The 13,403-nt window shown below is 44.5% G+C and overlaps 1 protein-coding gene across 1 annotated transcript in view; it reads right to left on the bottom strand.

Annotated features, from left to right (window-relative positions):
* The window catches only part of LOC120945876, a 36,029-nt gene that overhangs the window by 12,684 nt on the left and 9,942 nt on the right, over positions 1–13,403 (bottom strand). The window contains exon 3 of the mRNA XM_040360416.1: positions 10,152–10,392. Coding sequence (XP_040216350.1) covers positions 10,152–10,392 — 241 coding nt within the window. The remainder of the gene's footprint in view (positions 1–10,151; positions 10,393–13,403) is intronic.

Raw genomic sequence — 13,403 nt, 5'->3', positions numbered from 1 at the left:
TTTCATCACATAAAGTGATGGTGTGTACGCGGCATAACACTAGCCCTACACCTGTAACTCATAATTTATCACATGATTCTTCACATGTAATTTAATCTTCACACTATTCATGATTATTGGGGCAAATCCACAAAAACGTAGCCTAACTTAACTTTTACCATTTAAGTTACACAGGCGGAAAATTTCTACCTAAGTGCCCGATCCACAAAGCACTTACCTAGAAATTTTTGGCCGTGTAACTTAAATGTCTCCGGCGCAAGGCGGTCCTCTTCTTGCAGCGCGCAAAATTACGTTACGCTGGGCTTTGTGGATTGCGACGGGACAATAAAGTTGCGTCGGGTAAAAAAAAAGTTACGCGCCGAAAAATAAAATTCAAAATTTAAAAAAAATAGCGGCGATCGAAAAAAAGGTCTGTTTTTACAAGGTGTAACTAGTTTACACTTTGTAAAAGCATCCCTAATTTTACGTATGCAAACATAAACTTACGCAGAAAAAACAAAGCTGAAAAGCTTTGTGGATCTCCGTAAGTCCTCATTTGCATACGCAAAGCGGCATTTCAACGCGAAATGCCCCCAGCGGCGGATGCGGTACTGCATCCTGAGATCCGACAGTGTAAGTGTCTTACAGATGTCGGATCTTCTGCCTAACTTTGGAAAACTGCTTCTGAGGATCGTTTCCAAAGATAGGCACAGGGATACGCAGGCTGAACAGCAGTTCCGCATGCGTATCCCTTTTGAGGATTTGGCCCATTGCAATGACGGCGCGATCACTTGTAAACAAACCGGCGTCATGTAATGACGCCGGTTCCTCCCTCTCCTCTCTGTACCGTTCGGTACAGTGTGAGAGGAGAGGGAGGGGGGGGGGATCGGGCGGCAGCAGCAGCCGCCGCACTGTGGGCTGGATCTGTGACAATTGCAGTCACAGATCCAGCCATCCCTGCGCAATACTCTGCAAAATAAAAAAAATGATGAGTGCAATACTCTGCAATACCCCACCCCATACTCTGCAATACCCCACCCCATACTCTGCAATACCCCACCCCATACTCTGCAATACCCCACCCTGGGGGGGTGGGTATTGCAGAGTATGGGGTGGGGTATTGCAGAGTATGGGGTGGGGTATTGCAGAGTATGGGGTGGGGTATTGCAGAGTATGGGGTGGGGTATTGCAGAGTATGGGGTGGGTATTGCAGAGTATTGCACTCATCATTTTTTTTATTTTACTCTGCAATACCCACCCCCCCATACTCTGCAATACCCACCCACCCATACTCTGCAATACCCACCCCCCCATACTCTGCAATACCCACCCATACTCTGCAATACCCCCCCCCATACTCTGCAATACCCCCCCCATACTCTGCAATACCCCCCCCATACTCTGCAATACCCCCCCCCCATACTCTGCAATACCCCCCCCATACTCTGCAATACCCCCCCATACTCTGCAATACCCCCCCCATACTCTGCAATACCCCCCCCCATACTCTGCAATACCCCCCCATACTCTGCAATACCCCCCCAATACTCCGCAATACCCTCAATACTCCAATACCTTGCAATACGTCGCCTATGGGGATTTTTAAGTAGCAACGTTTGGCGCAATTTCACGAGCGTGTGCAATTTTGAAGGGTGACATGTTGGGTATCTATTTACTCGGCGTAACTTCATCTTTCATATTATGCAAAAACATTGGGCTAACTTTACTGTTTTTTTTTTTTTTTAAGCACAAAACTGTTTTTTTTTTAAAAACACGCGTTCAAAAAATTGCTGCGAAAATACCGTGCAAGATAAAAAGTTGCAACAACCGCCATTGTATTCTCTAGGGTCTTTGAAAAAAAAGCATATATAATGTTTTGGGTTTCTATGTAATTTTTTTAGCAAATAAATGATGATTTTTACATGTAGGAGAGAAATGTCAGAATTGGCCTGGGTGCTCCAGAACGCCTGATGGTGCTCCCTGCATGTTGGGCCTCTGTATGTGGCCACGCTGTGTAAAAGTCGCACACATGTGGTATCGCTATACTCGGGAGGAATAGCAGAATGTGTTTTGGGGTGTAATTTGTAGTATGCATATGCTGTGTGTGAGAAATAACCTGCTAATATGACAGAAACTAGATTTTTTTTTTTTTTTTTACAGAATTTTCAGTCTTTTTTCTTTTATAGCGCAAAAAATAAAAACCGCAGAGGTGATCAAATACCACCAAAAGAAAGCTCTATTTGTGGGAAAAAAAGGACAAAAATTTCAGATGGGTACAGTGTTGTATGACTGAGTAATTGTCATTCAAATTGTGAGAGCACCGAAAGCTGAAAATTGGTCTGGTGATTAAGGGGGTTTTCGTGCCCAGTGGTCAAGTGGTTAAACAGGAAGGGGTGTGGCCTTGACAGGAAGGGGTGTGTCATATTTAAATTAGGGGGAGCACAAGTTTAGTCAGGCCTAGGGCAACACAAAACCTAAATACACCACTGCTTCAACTCCTCCCTTTCCCTGTGAGATAGAGAAATTTTCATATTTTTACTTCAAGCACTGTCTGAGAAATATAACACATAACATGCGGATAACATTTTGCTGCCTGGAAGCTGAAGAGTGGGAAATTTGAGTGGAAAGTGAAAAACTGTTTTGCTTTTGACTGCTGGTAACAATACCTCTTGACAATACCCCACAGATTCTGTATGGGGTTTAGGTCAGGCAAGTTTGCTGGCTAATCAAGCAGGGCCAGATTAAGAACATCATGGGCCTGGTGCTGAGGATTTTGGTGGGGCCTTTTAGGCTGCATTCACACCTCCGCTAAAAAGTAACGCCGCGTACGCGGCGTATTTTGCCGCGAATAGTGTAACTGTTTTTTTTACAAATCCTTCCTATTGCTTTGTATTGCCGAACGCCAATGCCGCCTTTTTTTCATGCCGCAGGTGTACGGCGTCTATGAGATGTGAACCATCTCATAGACAGCAATGGGAATTCTCCCCTCCAGCGGCACGAGCGGCCGGCGTCGGGCGTTTTGTCGCGGAGGTGTGAATGGGGTGTAATAAATAATAAATAAATGCGTGGGAATGACATGAACGCAGCCCAGCCAAGGCAAGTGACCAAAGGCACAGAACCCAGAAGGAAGACCGGGTGAAGATGGAAGTGTCCGGGCCCCGCCTGATTCATCGCAGCACTGGAGGGCTCAGTCTGAAAATTGAAGTGTACACTAATGTGCTAATATGCTGTGCATACTTGTACGTTGTGGCATAACCTACCCCAGGGCCTCTAAAAAGTAGTAATGTCAGGAAAGTTTACTACTGCTTTATTATCACAGGATCCCAGGAGCCTCTCATGGGGCCCCCTACTGACCCGGTGGACGGTGGCCCTTGGGCAGTGCCTAAGTGCACAGTTGCCAACATTTAAAAAATATTTTCAGGGCCATTTTTTATATAAGTGCTATATTTAGAGTAGCTGAGATCCCCGATGTTCCTCTATACATCATAGTAGTAATCACAAAATTAAATGAGTACTAATAATGGGGCAGAACAAATATGAGAACTGATATTTCCTTTAGTTGAACTAACAAAAGTGTGTCCATTCTAGAGCTGGTAACATTGAGGATATTCAGTATAATTTTAAAGAACTGTTTTTGTGGGTAAGCGACATAGGGGAGGAGTATGGACGGTATATAAGTGGGAAGTATGTGCAGGTGAGGGAGAGGAATGTGGAGGGTCTAACAGTGGGCACTATGTACAGGAGAGAAGTACAAAGGGTACGGGAAAAAGCACTATGTACAGGAGAGGAGTGTGAAGGGTATGACAATGGGCAGTATGTACAGGAAGAGTGAGGGGGTATGACAGAGGGTAGTACGTACCAGAGAGAAGTGTGGAGGGTATGATGGGGCAGTATGTACAGGAGAGGAGTGTGGAGGGTATGACAGTGGGCAGTATGTACAGGAGAGGAATGTAGACGGTATGATAGTGGGCTCTATGTATAGGAGAGGAGTGTGGAGGGTATGACAGTGAACACTATGTATAGGAGAGGAGTGTGGAGGGTATGACAGTGGGCACTATGTATAGGAGAGGAGTGTGGAGGGTATAACAGTGAGCAGTATGTACAGGAGAGGAGTGTGGAGGGTGCAACAGTGGGCACTAAGTACAGGAGAGAAGTGTATGACAGCAGGCACTATGTACAGGAGAGGAGTGTGAAGGGTATGACAGTGGGCACTATGTACAGGAGAGGAATGTGTAGGGTATGACAGTGGGTACTATGTATAGGAGAGAAGTGTGGAGAGTATGACAGTGGGCACTATGTACAGGAGAGGAGTGTGGAGAGTATGACAGTGAGCACTATGTACAGGAGTGGAAGGATATTTAGGGACTGAGTAGTGGTTAAGCGGGTCATACATGGATTGAAATTACGCCAATTATGCAGAGACCAGCCATAGTCAATCTATGTATGGGCTAGCTGGTTTTACACAAGTCAATCTATTAATCAACTTGAGTACAACCAGCCTGTTTTTTTTTCTTAAAACAATCAGTGCTGCCAGCTAAAGTTAGCAACACTGATCATTGTACGCACTGGCAGAACACAATAACACTGCAGGAGTGATTCCCCAATCCACAGGTCAGCAGGTGAGAGGGTGTGTGGGGACAGGCTGGGGAGAGATACTAGTCAGTGGCTGGGTAGGCACTGGTAGTATCAGAGCCAGATACACACAGGTTACATACGCCACGATCGTTAGAGCGAGAACAATAATTCTAGTACTAGACCTCCTCTGTAACTCTAAACATGTAACCTAAAAAAATGTAAAGCATCCCTTAGGATACCAAAAAAAATTGTGCTAACATAACTAACTAACTGTTTTTTTAATGAATGAAACATTTTTTTCCAAAAAAACATGTTTGAAAAATTGTTGCGCAAATACCGTGCTAGAGCTGCACAATTAATCGTTAAAAAAATTGTGATCTCTATTCAACCCCCCTGACGATCTTCAATGCAGAGTTTGCTGATTCTTTCATATAACAAGTGGAGAGACTTTCAGCTGTCAAAAGAAAATATCTGGGCAGTATGCCAAGTTTTTAACAGGAAACATTGTAACTGACACTTCCTTCTTAGATCAAAGGGATAAACTTCTGTGTGTAAAGGACAAATCTGGGCAGTCTGTGAAGTTTGTAAACAAAATGAAACATTGCAACTAACTAACATTGTAACTAAATGTAACCACTTAAAGTCCAACACTTGTTTCCTAAGTTAGAAAGCAATATTATTTGCTAGAAAATTACTTGGAACTGCCAAACATTATATATATTTTAGCAGAGACTCAATGGCTATTGCTGCAATATGTTATGTCACACTGCATTTTCCCACTTCAATGAATAATAAAAACCATAAAAACAAAACAGTGAAGTTAGCCCATTTTTTTTTTTTTTATGTGAAAGATGATGTTACGCCGCAACAATCGTGAGAGAATCGTGGTCTATCTTCTAAGCAAAAAAATTGCAATTCTCATTTTAGCCAGAAACGTGCAGCTCTATACCGTGCAACATAAAAAGTGCAAAGACCACCATAGAGTCATTTTCTAGCAAAAAACAAATGATGATTTTTACATGTAGTAGAAAAGTGTCAGAATTGGCCTGGATGGCAAGGGGTTAATTACCATGAGTAATATACAAATAATTATTATAAGCACTGTGATCCTATCAGTCTGCTGTAGTGTGTCAGCTTGTATTTATATTGGCCGCTCTGAATGTAGCTTCTGACAGGCTGTGCAAGCAGGCCCGTATCTCCGGAACCATAAATGATAGCCGTCTCATATTTTAACCAGTTGTGGGGTAGCTCTTCCCATGCCTACCCCCAAATGTGGGGTTTCTGTGACCTCTGGTCATCGAGATACAACCCCCCAAATTCGATCTTAGAAAAAAAAAAATCTTAAAATCTTTTTGGGCAAATGGGCCTATCTTGAGAAAGGGGCCTGGAGCTGCAGCTCCATCAGCCCCATTGTTAATCCGGCCCTGTAATCAAGTACAGTGATCCCATGATCATTAAACCAGGTATTAGTACTTTGGGCAGTGTGGGCAGGTGCCAATTCCTGCTGGAAAAGGAAAATCAGCATCTCCATAAAGCTGCCCAGTAGAGGGAAGCATGAAGAGCTCTAGAACTTCCTGCTATAGGGCTGAGCTGACTTTGGACTTAATAAAACACAATGGAGCAACACCAGCAGACGACACGGCTCCCCAAATCATCACTGACTGTGGAAACTTTACACTGGACCTCACGCAACTTGGATTCTGTGCCTCTCCACTCTTCCTCCAAATTCCGGGTCCTTGATTTCCAAATGAAATGTTACATTTTAAACAGTCTAAGGATTATTTGGGGAGCCATGTCATCTGCTGGTGTTGAAGAATATGTGGGGTATTGTGAAGAAGAAGATGATAGACACATGACCCAACAATGCAGATGAGCTGAAGGCCACTATCAAAGCAACCTTGGCTTAACACCTCAGCAATGCCACAGACTGATCCCCCTCCATGCCACGCCGCATTGATGCCGTAATTCATGCAAAAGGAGCCCCAATCAAGCATTGAGTGTATACTATACTGTATATGGACAGACTTTTTACTAAGCCAACATTTCTGTATTAAAAATCCTCATTTTTTATTGGCTTTATGTAATATTCTAGTTTTATGAGATACTGAATTTTGGGTTGTCACTCGCTGTAAGCCATATGTAGCGCCTGGCTACTTTCAGAGCCGGTGAGAGAAATGTACCTGCTGTGAAAGTGGATACGGCCACAGAGACCGCCAGTATGGCGATGGTGCCCGCATGTCTCGCTCTAAAGAAGGTGGGATACGTTAAGGCCTCCCACGGCTGTGGTCAAGGCCGACCCCTGCGCATATCGGACTCCACAGAAGATGTTGCCCCTGTCAAGGCCAAGAAGAAATCTGGTAAGCAGGACAGAGACATCAGGCCAAAGATTTTTCGCACTTGTTTGCCTGCGGAGGAGTATGCTAGCTCTGAAATTGATTCCTCTTCTGATGCGGGCGATGACCACTGGTTCAAACTGGAGCTGCCCGAGTTGACATGGGGCAAAGGGTTCCGTGCTCTACCTACCCGCAGTTCCAGAGCATGCTCTCCGATGGACTCAGGGGATACCACGCCGCAGGCGGATATCCCGCAAACAAGTTGGAAGGTTGCAGTAAAAAAGGTAATGACACCAAAGAGACTGTTGTACCCCAAGCTGCAACCCCTGCTTTAAAAAGGTCTCCTGACGCTTGTGTCATGCCGGGACTGGGACACTCCCGCACGCTTACAAAAGCTTGCTCGCCTTCAGAGAATCATCATAAAGAAGGTGGCCCTGGACTATGTATTGGAGTTCCCCTACATGCCTGAAGATCTCATGAAGGAGATTGAAAGCAAGCGAGATGAATGGTGCCGTGACGCCATATGGAACTATTTTAAAAGTAGACAAGCCTTCTGCCAGCGCTGACTTTTCGTTTGTTCGTGTTCACAATGGGCTTGAAGGTTGCTTGGAGGCCTGGAGTTATGGCCGACACATATGTAGTGATCGGGTGGTCATCAAAAGTCCCGGAAAGGTTGACCGGGTCTAATTGATCAACACGTTGGATGACCAGGGGAAAACCCCTACCCTGCCTGATCCCAGGTTTTACCTGTGAGCTAAAACTCAGGAGGATTGGTAGGACTCACCTACAGTGTTTGCTATTTTGCTGCTTAGAAGAAGTCCCAAACAGGAACTATTTTTTTTTCTTTTTCTCTTTTCCCCACATTTGTGGTGATGTGTTTGACTTTGGGGGGAAATATAAATGCCTAGTCAGTTAGATTAGGGTTCCTGAAGACTTTGTTGGTCAAGTAAAACAGGATGGAAGTACTTCTTTGTCTAAATGCTTCTATAAAGTTGGTGGAGACATTGGTGCACATTCCTGATCGAGGACATTGCCGCTAGAGGGCAGTGTTCTGCAACTTTTGCTGAGAGAGGCTTTTTTTTTGTCTCTGAATTTCCATAACAGTTTAGCACTTGGTTTTTGAATGCTCATAGGGGGAGGAAGGAGGTTTCGCCTTTGATGAGGGAAGGTGCAGCTTCATTCACCCCTAGGGAATGTAAATACGGTAATATTGCATGTGTGTTTTTGTTTCTGTTTTTCAGGTCCAGTTGATCTTCTATCAAGACTGTCAGAGAATGGGGCAGACTAGATAGTTAGGAATATTAGTGTAAATTGTACTAATATGTAAATTACAGTCATTGTGATGTTAGTTCTCTATCTTCCTCTCTTTCTCTACTATACTGTTTAAAGTGGATTCAGGTAGTCGTTCAGGAGTGATACGCTGTTTGTTTTGACACTGAAGACAGTGTCAATTCAAGTGGGGAGAGTGTGTAGCGCCTAGCTACTTTCAGAGCCAGTGCTGCTGTAAATTTAGGGGGAATTCAGAGAGGTAAATGGCTCTGATCATGTTTATTTGGTTACATTTAAGGGCATCTGTTCCAGGTTTGGCTGTACTGTCTGTGCATACTGTCGTTGTCTGGGGAGCTGGTCCCACCCCAGACCGACAGGTGACAGCAGTGGGGTCAAGTGCAGTTGGATATTTCTCCCCAGTGGCCAATCAGGAGGGTTGGCCGCCTCGCTGTGCATGCTGGGAAGGGGTATTTAAAGGGCAGACGCCATTGGTTTGGGGTTCGTCTTGCCGCCCTCCACCTGGGCAGTCATCCCACCACCCCCGCGTGTGGCCCTCCTGGCCGGGGGGGGGGGGGTTGCAGTGTTTCTGGCTCTGAGACCACGATGGTCCAGAGCAATTAATCTGTCTTGTGGGCCCAGTAGGTCGACTGGGTCCCCAGTTTGAGAGGTGGTCCTGTGCTGTCCATCCAGTGGGAGGAAGCCGACCAATGAAGTACCTGTCCGGGGGATACCGAGCACGAGGCTGGTGTCTCAGGAGAGGCCTATCCACTCATCGAAGGACACTTCGGTTCTGAGAGGTTGGACGATGGTCGCCTATCAGTTTCTGACATAACCAAAGCTGTTCGAAGGAGATCCGGGTGCTGAATCCAGTTGAGAAGGATTTTGGACCGATACCATCTCCATCTTTAGGCGGGTCTGTGACAGAGACTTCGCCCTACAGTTTCTGAGTGACACTCTGGCTGCTAGGCTGGTAAAAGAGGTTTATCCAGATGCACTATACCCACTCTGGCTAGAGTGGCGACAAAAAGTTGTCGTTGGAAGCAGGACTGTTTCCGGAACCAGTTACACCTGAATCTTCTATCTTCCATTTCTACTATCCCTTCACCTTCTATTAATTTTACCATTTTACCCTGTTGGGTAATAAAAGCACAGAAAAGACATTGTGGACATTGACTTTATTCAGCTCTCATTCAGTACCCTAGATGGCAGAGATACAGAGGTAACGTGCCACCCAAATCAAACCAGCAGCTCCTTTGGGGGTAGTGCTACACATATATTCATCAAAATTAAAATAAATACATGCTTGAAATGTATTACTCTGTGTGTAAGGTTCCGTACACACGACCGGATCGATCTGCTGAAAGTGGTCCGCCGGACCAGTTCCAGCGGACAGATCCGGTCGTGTGTAGGCCCGAGCGGACAATTGTCCCGCGGATCGGACAGTTTCCAGCGGATAAAAATTTCTTAGCATGCTAAGAAACCTGTCCGCTGGTAACCTGTCCGTCGGACGTGTTTGCTCGTCTGTACAGACTCACCGGACACGTCCGACCGACCGCCATCCCTCGCATGCGTCGTACTGATTCGACGCATTCGTGGAAGCATTGAACTTCGAGGGCCGCGCACGTCGCCGCGTCATCGTCGCGGCGACGGCGTGGCCACGCCCTGCGTATTGTTTACGCGCGGATTTCTGTCTGATGGTGTGTACAACCATCAGACAGAAATCTCCGGGCGGACATGTCCGCTGAAAACGGTCCGGCGGACCGTTTTCAGCGGATTATCCGCCCGTGTGTATGGGGCCTAACACATCTATATAAAATATGAGATTCAGTTTTTGAATTGAATTACTGAAATAAATTACCTTTTGGATGATATTCTAATTTTATGAAATGCACCTGTAAATACACATTGTGGTATTCTATAAGCCAATACCCTGGTATGACCGGTAATTGGTCTCTGCACACTGCGGCACATTTCCTGATTATTGACTATGCTTACCATAGTTTGGGCATGTAGGAGAATCTCCTCCCCTGTTACTTGTTAGCTGCAGCAAAGATCTGTCCGCTCCATATTCACGGATATAGAAGGTTGGATGGTGGATGCCATTGTAACTTCGATGCAAATCTGCACGATGACGGGTGTCATCTTGTGACTGATGTTCATATTTCACGTAAATATGACTAGGTAAAGTCAACTGACTGATGCGTTTAGAAGACCGAGGTCTTACAACACCAAATTCCTGGAATGAAGTAGAAGTTATAAAGTTATAAATAAGTAGAATTTATTAAGCACATCCAAAAAGGTGCTATAATGCTACATGCTGTCAAATTAGATGATCTTGACAATTGTAATAGCTGCAATAATATACAAATTTTGGGTATATCCAGAGAAGGCTGAAGGGAGAGCCCTGGTCCAATTTATTGAAAATTGGTTACTAAATACATTTGGAAAATATATTTTGTCACCTCTATTTGTGGTAGAACGAGCCTACAGAGTTCATCTACCATTTCTGTCAACCCAAGAGCTTTTAAGAGCTTTCTTAATTAACCATTTCCCACCCAGCTTATGATGGCAAGGCTGGCCTTTTGTCGGTCCAGGTGGACATCATATGACGTCCTCCCAAATCACGCCCCACACGCCACCCCGGGGGTGACTAATCAGTGTACCATATGATCGCTGTGATTGTGTTGTAAATAGTGTTGTGTTCATGCCATTGTGTGTTGCTAGTTGTGATTGGTCACAGTGATCACATGGTACAGACCATGGTACAGGCCAATCACAGCCCATCCGTACCATGTGATTAGCTCTGACCAATCATAGCTAATCACAACAAAACAAACTGAATGAATAGACATCATTCAGTAAAATGCTTACTTATAGCAATGAAATTCACTGCTATAAGCAATCATAATGTGAAAATAAAATCCTGATCACTTCCCTAGAGTAGTACAATATTACTATGGTAACTTTATATTTATCTGGTCACAGTGTGTTAAATAAAAATTGTAAAATATAATAAATACAATTTATTTTTTTCGTACTGTCACCTGATTACTGCCACACCAGTGATATGATGACGCTGTACTGCTGTACGTTCCAAAAAAATCATGACAAAAAATTACAACTTTAAAACACTTGCCATGCCTTTTACTAAATACCTTGGACTGTCTACTTTCCAAAGGGGGCCATTTGGGGGATATTTGTACTGTGCTGGAGTTTTAGGGCCTCATAAAATGAGATCGGCCATCAGTATATCAGGATTGATAAATTATATAATTTCAGACATATATCCCATAGTTTGTAGACTATTAGCTAGATTCAGTAACATTGCCGCAACTTTGCGACGGCGTAGCTTAAGGAATTTAAGCTACACCGCCGTAAGTTAGCGAGGCAAGTACATGATTCACAATGTACTTGCCTGCTAAGTTACGGCAGCGTAGCCTAAAGCGGCAGGCGTAAGGGCGCCTAATTCAAATGTGTTTGAGGGGGCGTGTTTTATGTTAATAGTGCTTGACCTTAGGTTTTTTACATTCTTTTCGAACTGCGCATGCGCCGGGCGCCTACATTTCCCAGTGTGCATTGCGGCTAAGTACGCCGCACGGGCCTATTGATTTTGACGTGGACGTAAACGACGTAAATCCCGATTCACGGACAACTTACGCAAACGACGTAAAAATTTTGAATTTCGCCGCGGGAACGGCGGCCATACTTAACATTACTATCCCATGTAGGGCTAAGCTCTAACTTTAGGCGGCCTATCTCTAACGTAAACGGCGTAAAAGTACTGCGTCAGCCGGGCGTACGTTTGTGAATCGGCGTGTCTACTCATTTACATATTCCATGCCGACCGCAATGGAAGCGCCACCTAGCGGCCATCCGAAATATTGCAAGCCGTCCTATCTTAGATATGTTTAAGCGTATCTCTGTTTGAGCATACACTTAAACATAAGTCGGCGTAGATTCTGAGTTAGGTCAGCTTATCTACTGATAAGCCGGCCTAACTCTTACTGAATCTACCTATAGAACTTTTCAACAGACTTAATAATATCCACTGATTTGGGTTACTTTCATCAAAGAACTGCAGCAGAATTACAAAAAATTCCACAAGTAGCTGAATACATCTCGGCCTAAATATATGAAGAAATATTATTTATTTGTAAAATTTTTACAGAAACAAAGAGAATGTTGGGTCTATTTTTGTTTATTTAGCAAAAAAAAAAACCCAGTGGTGAATAAATACCATGAAAAGACAGCTCTAGTTGTTTGAAAAAAAATCGAAAAATGTCATTTGGGTACAGTGTTACATGACCGTGCAATTGTCATTCAAAGTGTGACAGCGTTAAAAGCTGAAAATTGGCCTGGGCACGAAGGGAGTAAAAGTGCCCGGTATTAAAATGGTTAAAGATTCTTGACTCCCAAATATCTTTTGACCCCCTTCCTGTGTAAGGTTAAATGGGAACAAGACACGGGTCCTGTGACGGTATTACAATGATATCCCCGTCAACGTTCCCTTCTTCCCATAACGAAAAATCACCCCAATATTCCACGAGGAGGGATATCCCTGGAATCGCCCAGAAAGCCACACATGCCAAGCTTACTGCTGGAACAACACAGACTTTAATGGTTTTCTTCTCAGCTTTTTATACAGTCCAAGACATTGAAGCAACAATGAAATCTCCACCCCCCCTAATCACACACTAAGGCTAATTACTAAAACATTCTAGACAGGTCGGCACCGACCGACAATTATCATGTCTAATCACTGCACATTCCTTAAACAACAAACCACCTTCACACACTTGAGTTTCCTAAGCAGACGTTTCGTCTGCTTCCAGTTTGACACCTATTAACACCTCTGAGAATCACTAGGTTGTAGACAGGGTTATCACACAATTAAAGGCCTTTCAAAAGCTAGCCTTATTTAACATATGAACAGTGTTCACAGAGAGAGATGAATCACACATGAAAACACCTGTTACCTCTAACCCACAGCATTAAGTTAGCAGGGAGAGCATTAGACTGAAGCACATAGGCAAAAAGTCCTTCACAATGGCCCCCCTTTTCTCCCTGCTCCGGCAAACCCGGTTGGACCTTCCCTGGTCCAGTAGGGTTGACGGGTTCAGAGCTTTCAGTCTGAGGTTAACTCCGTTTGGCGTAACTGACCTCCCTTGGCAACTGCTTCCGACTTAGGTATGTCACCGGGTCGTCAGATCACACGCCGGTCAGTCCAAGTCTTTGTGCGATCTGCAG

This window comes from Rana temporaria, chromosome 1 (genome assembly GCF_905171775.1).
Source record: "Rana temporaria chromosome 1, aRanTem1.1, whole genome shotgun sequence".
NCBI classification, from domain to species: Eukaryota; Metazoa; Chordata; class Amphibia; order Anura; family Ranidae; genus Rana; species Rana temporaria.
This window is presented reverse-complemented; position numbering and strand designations above follow the sequence as displayed.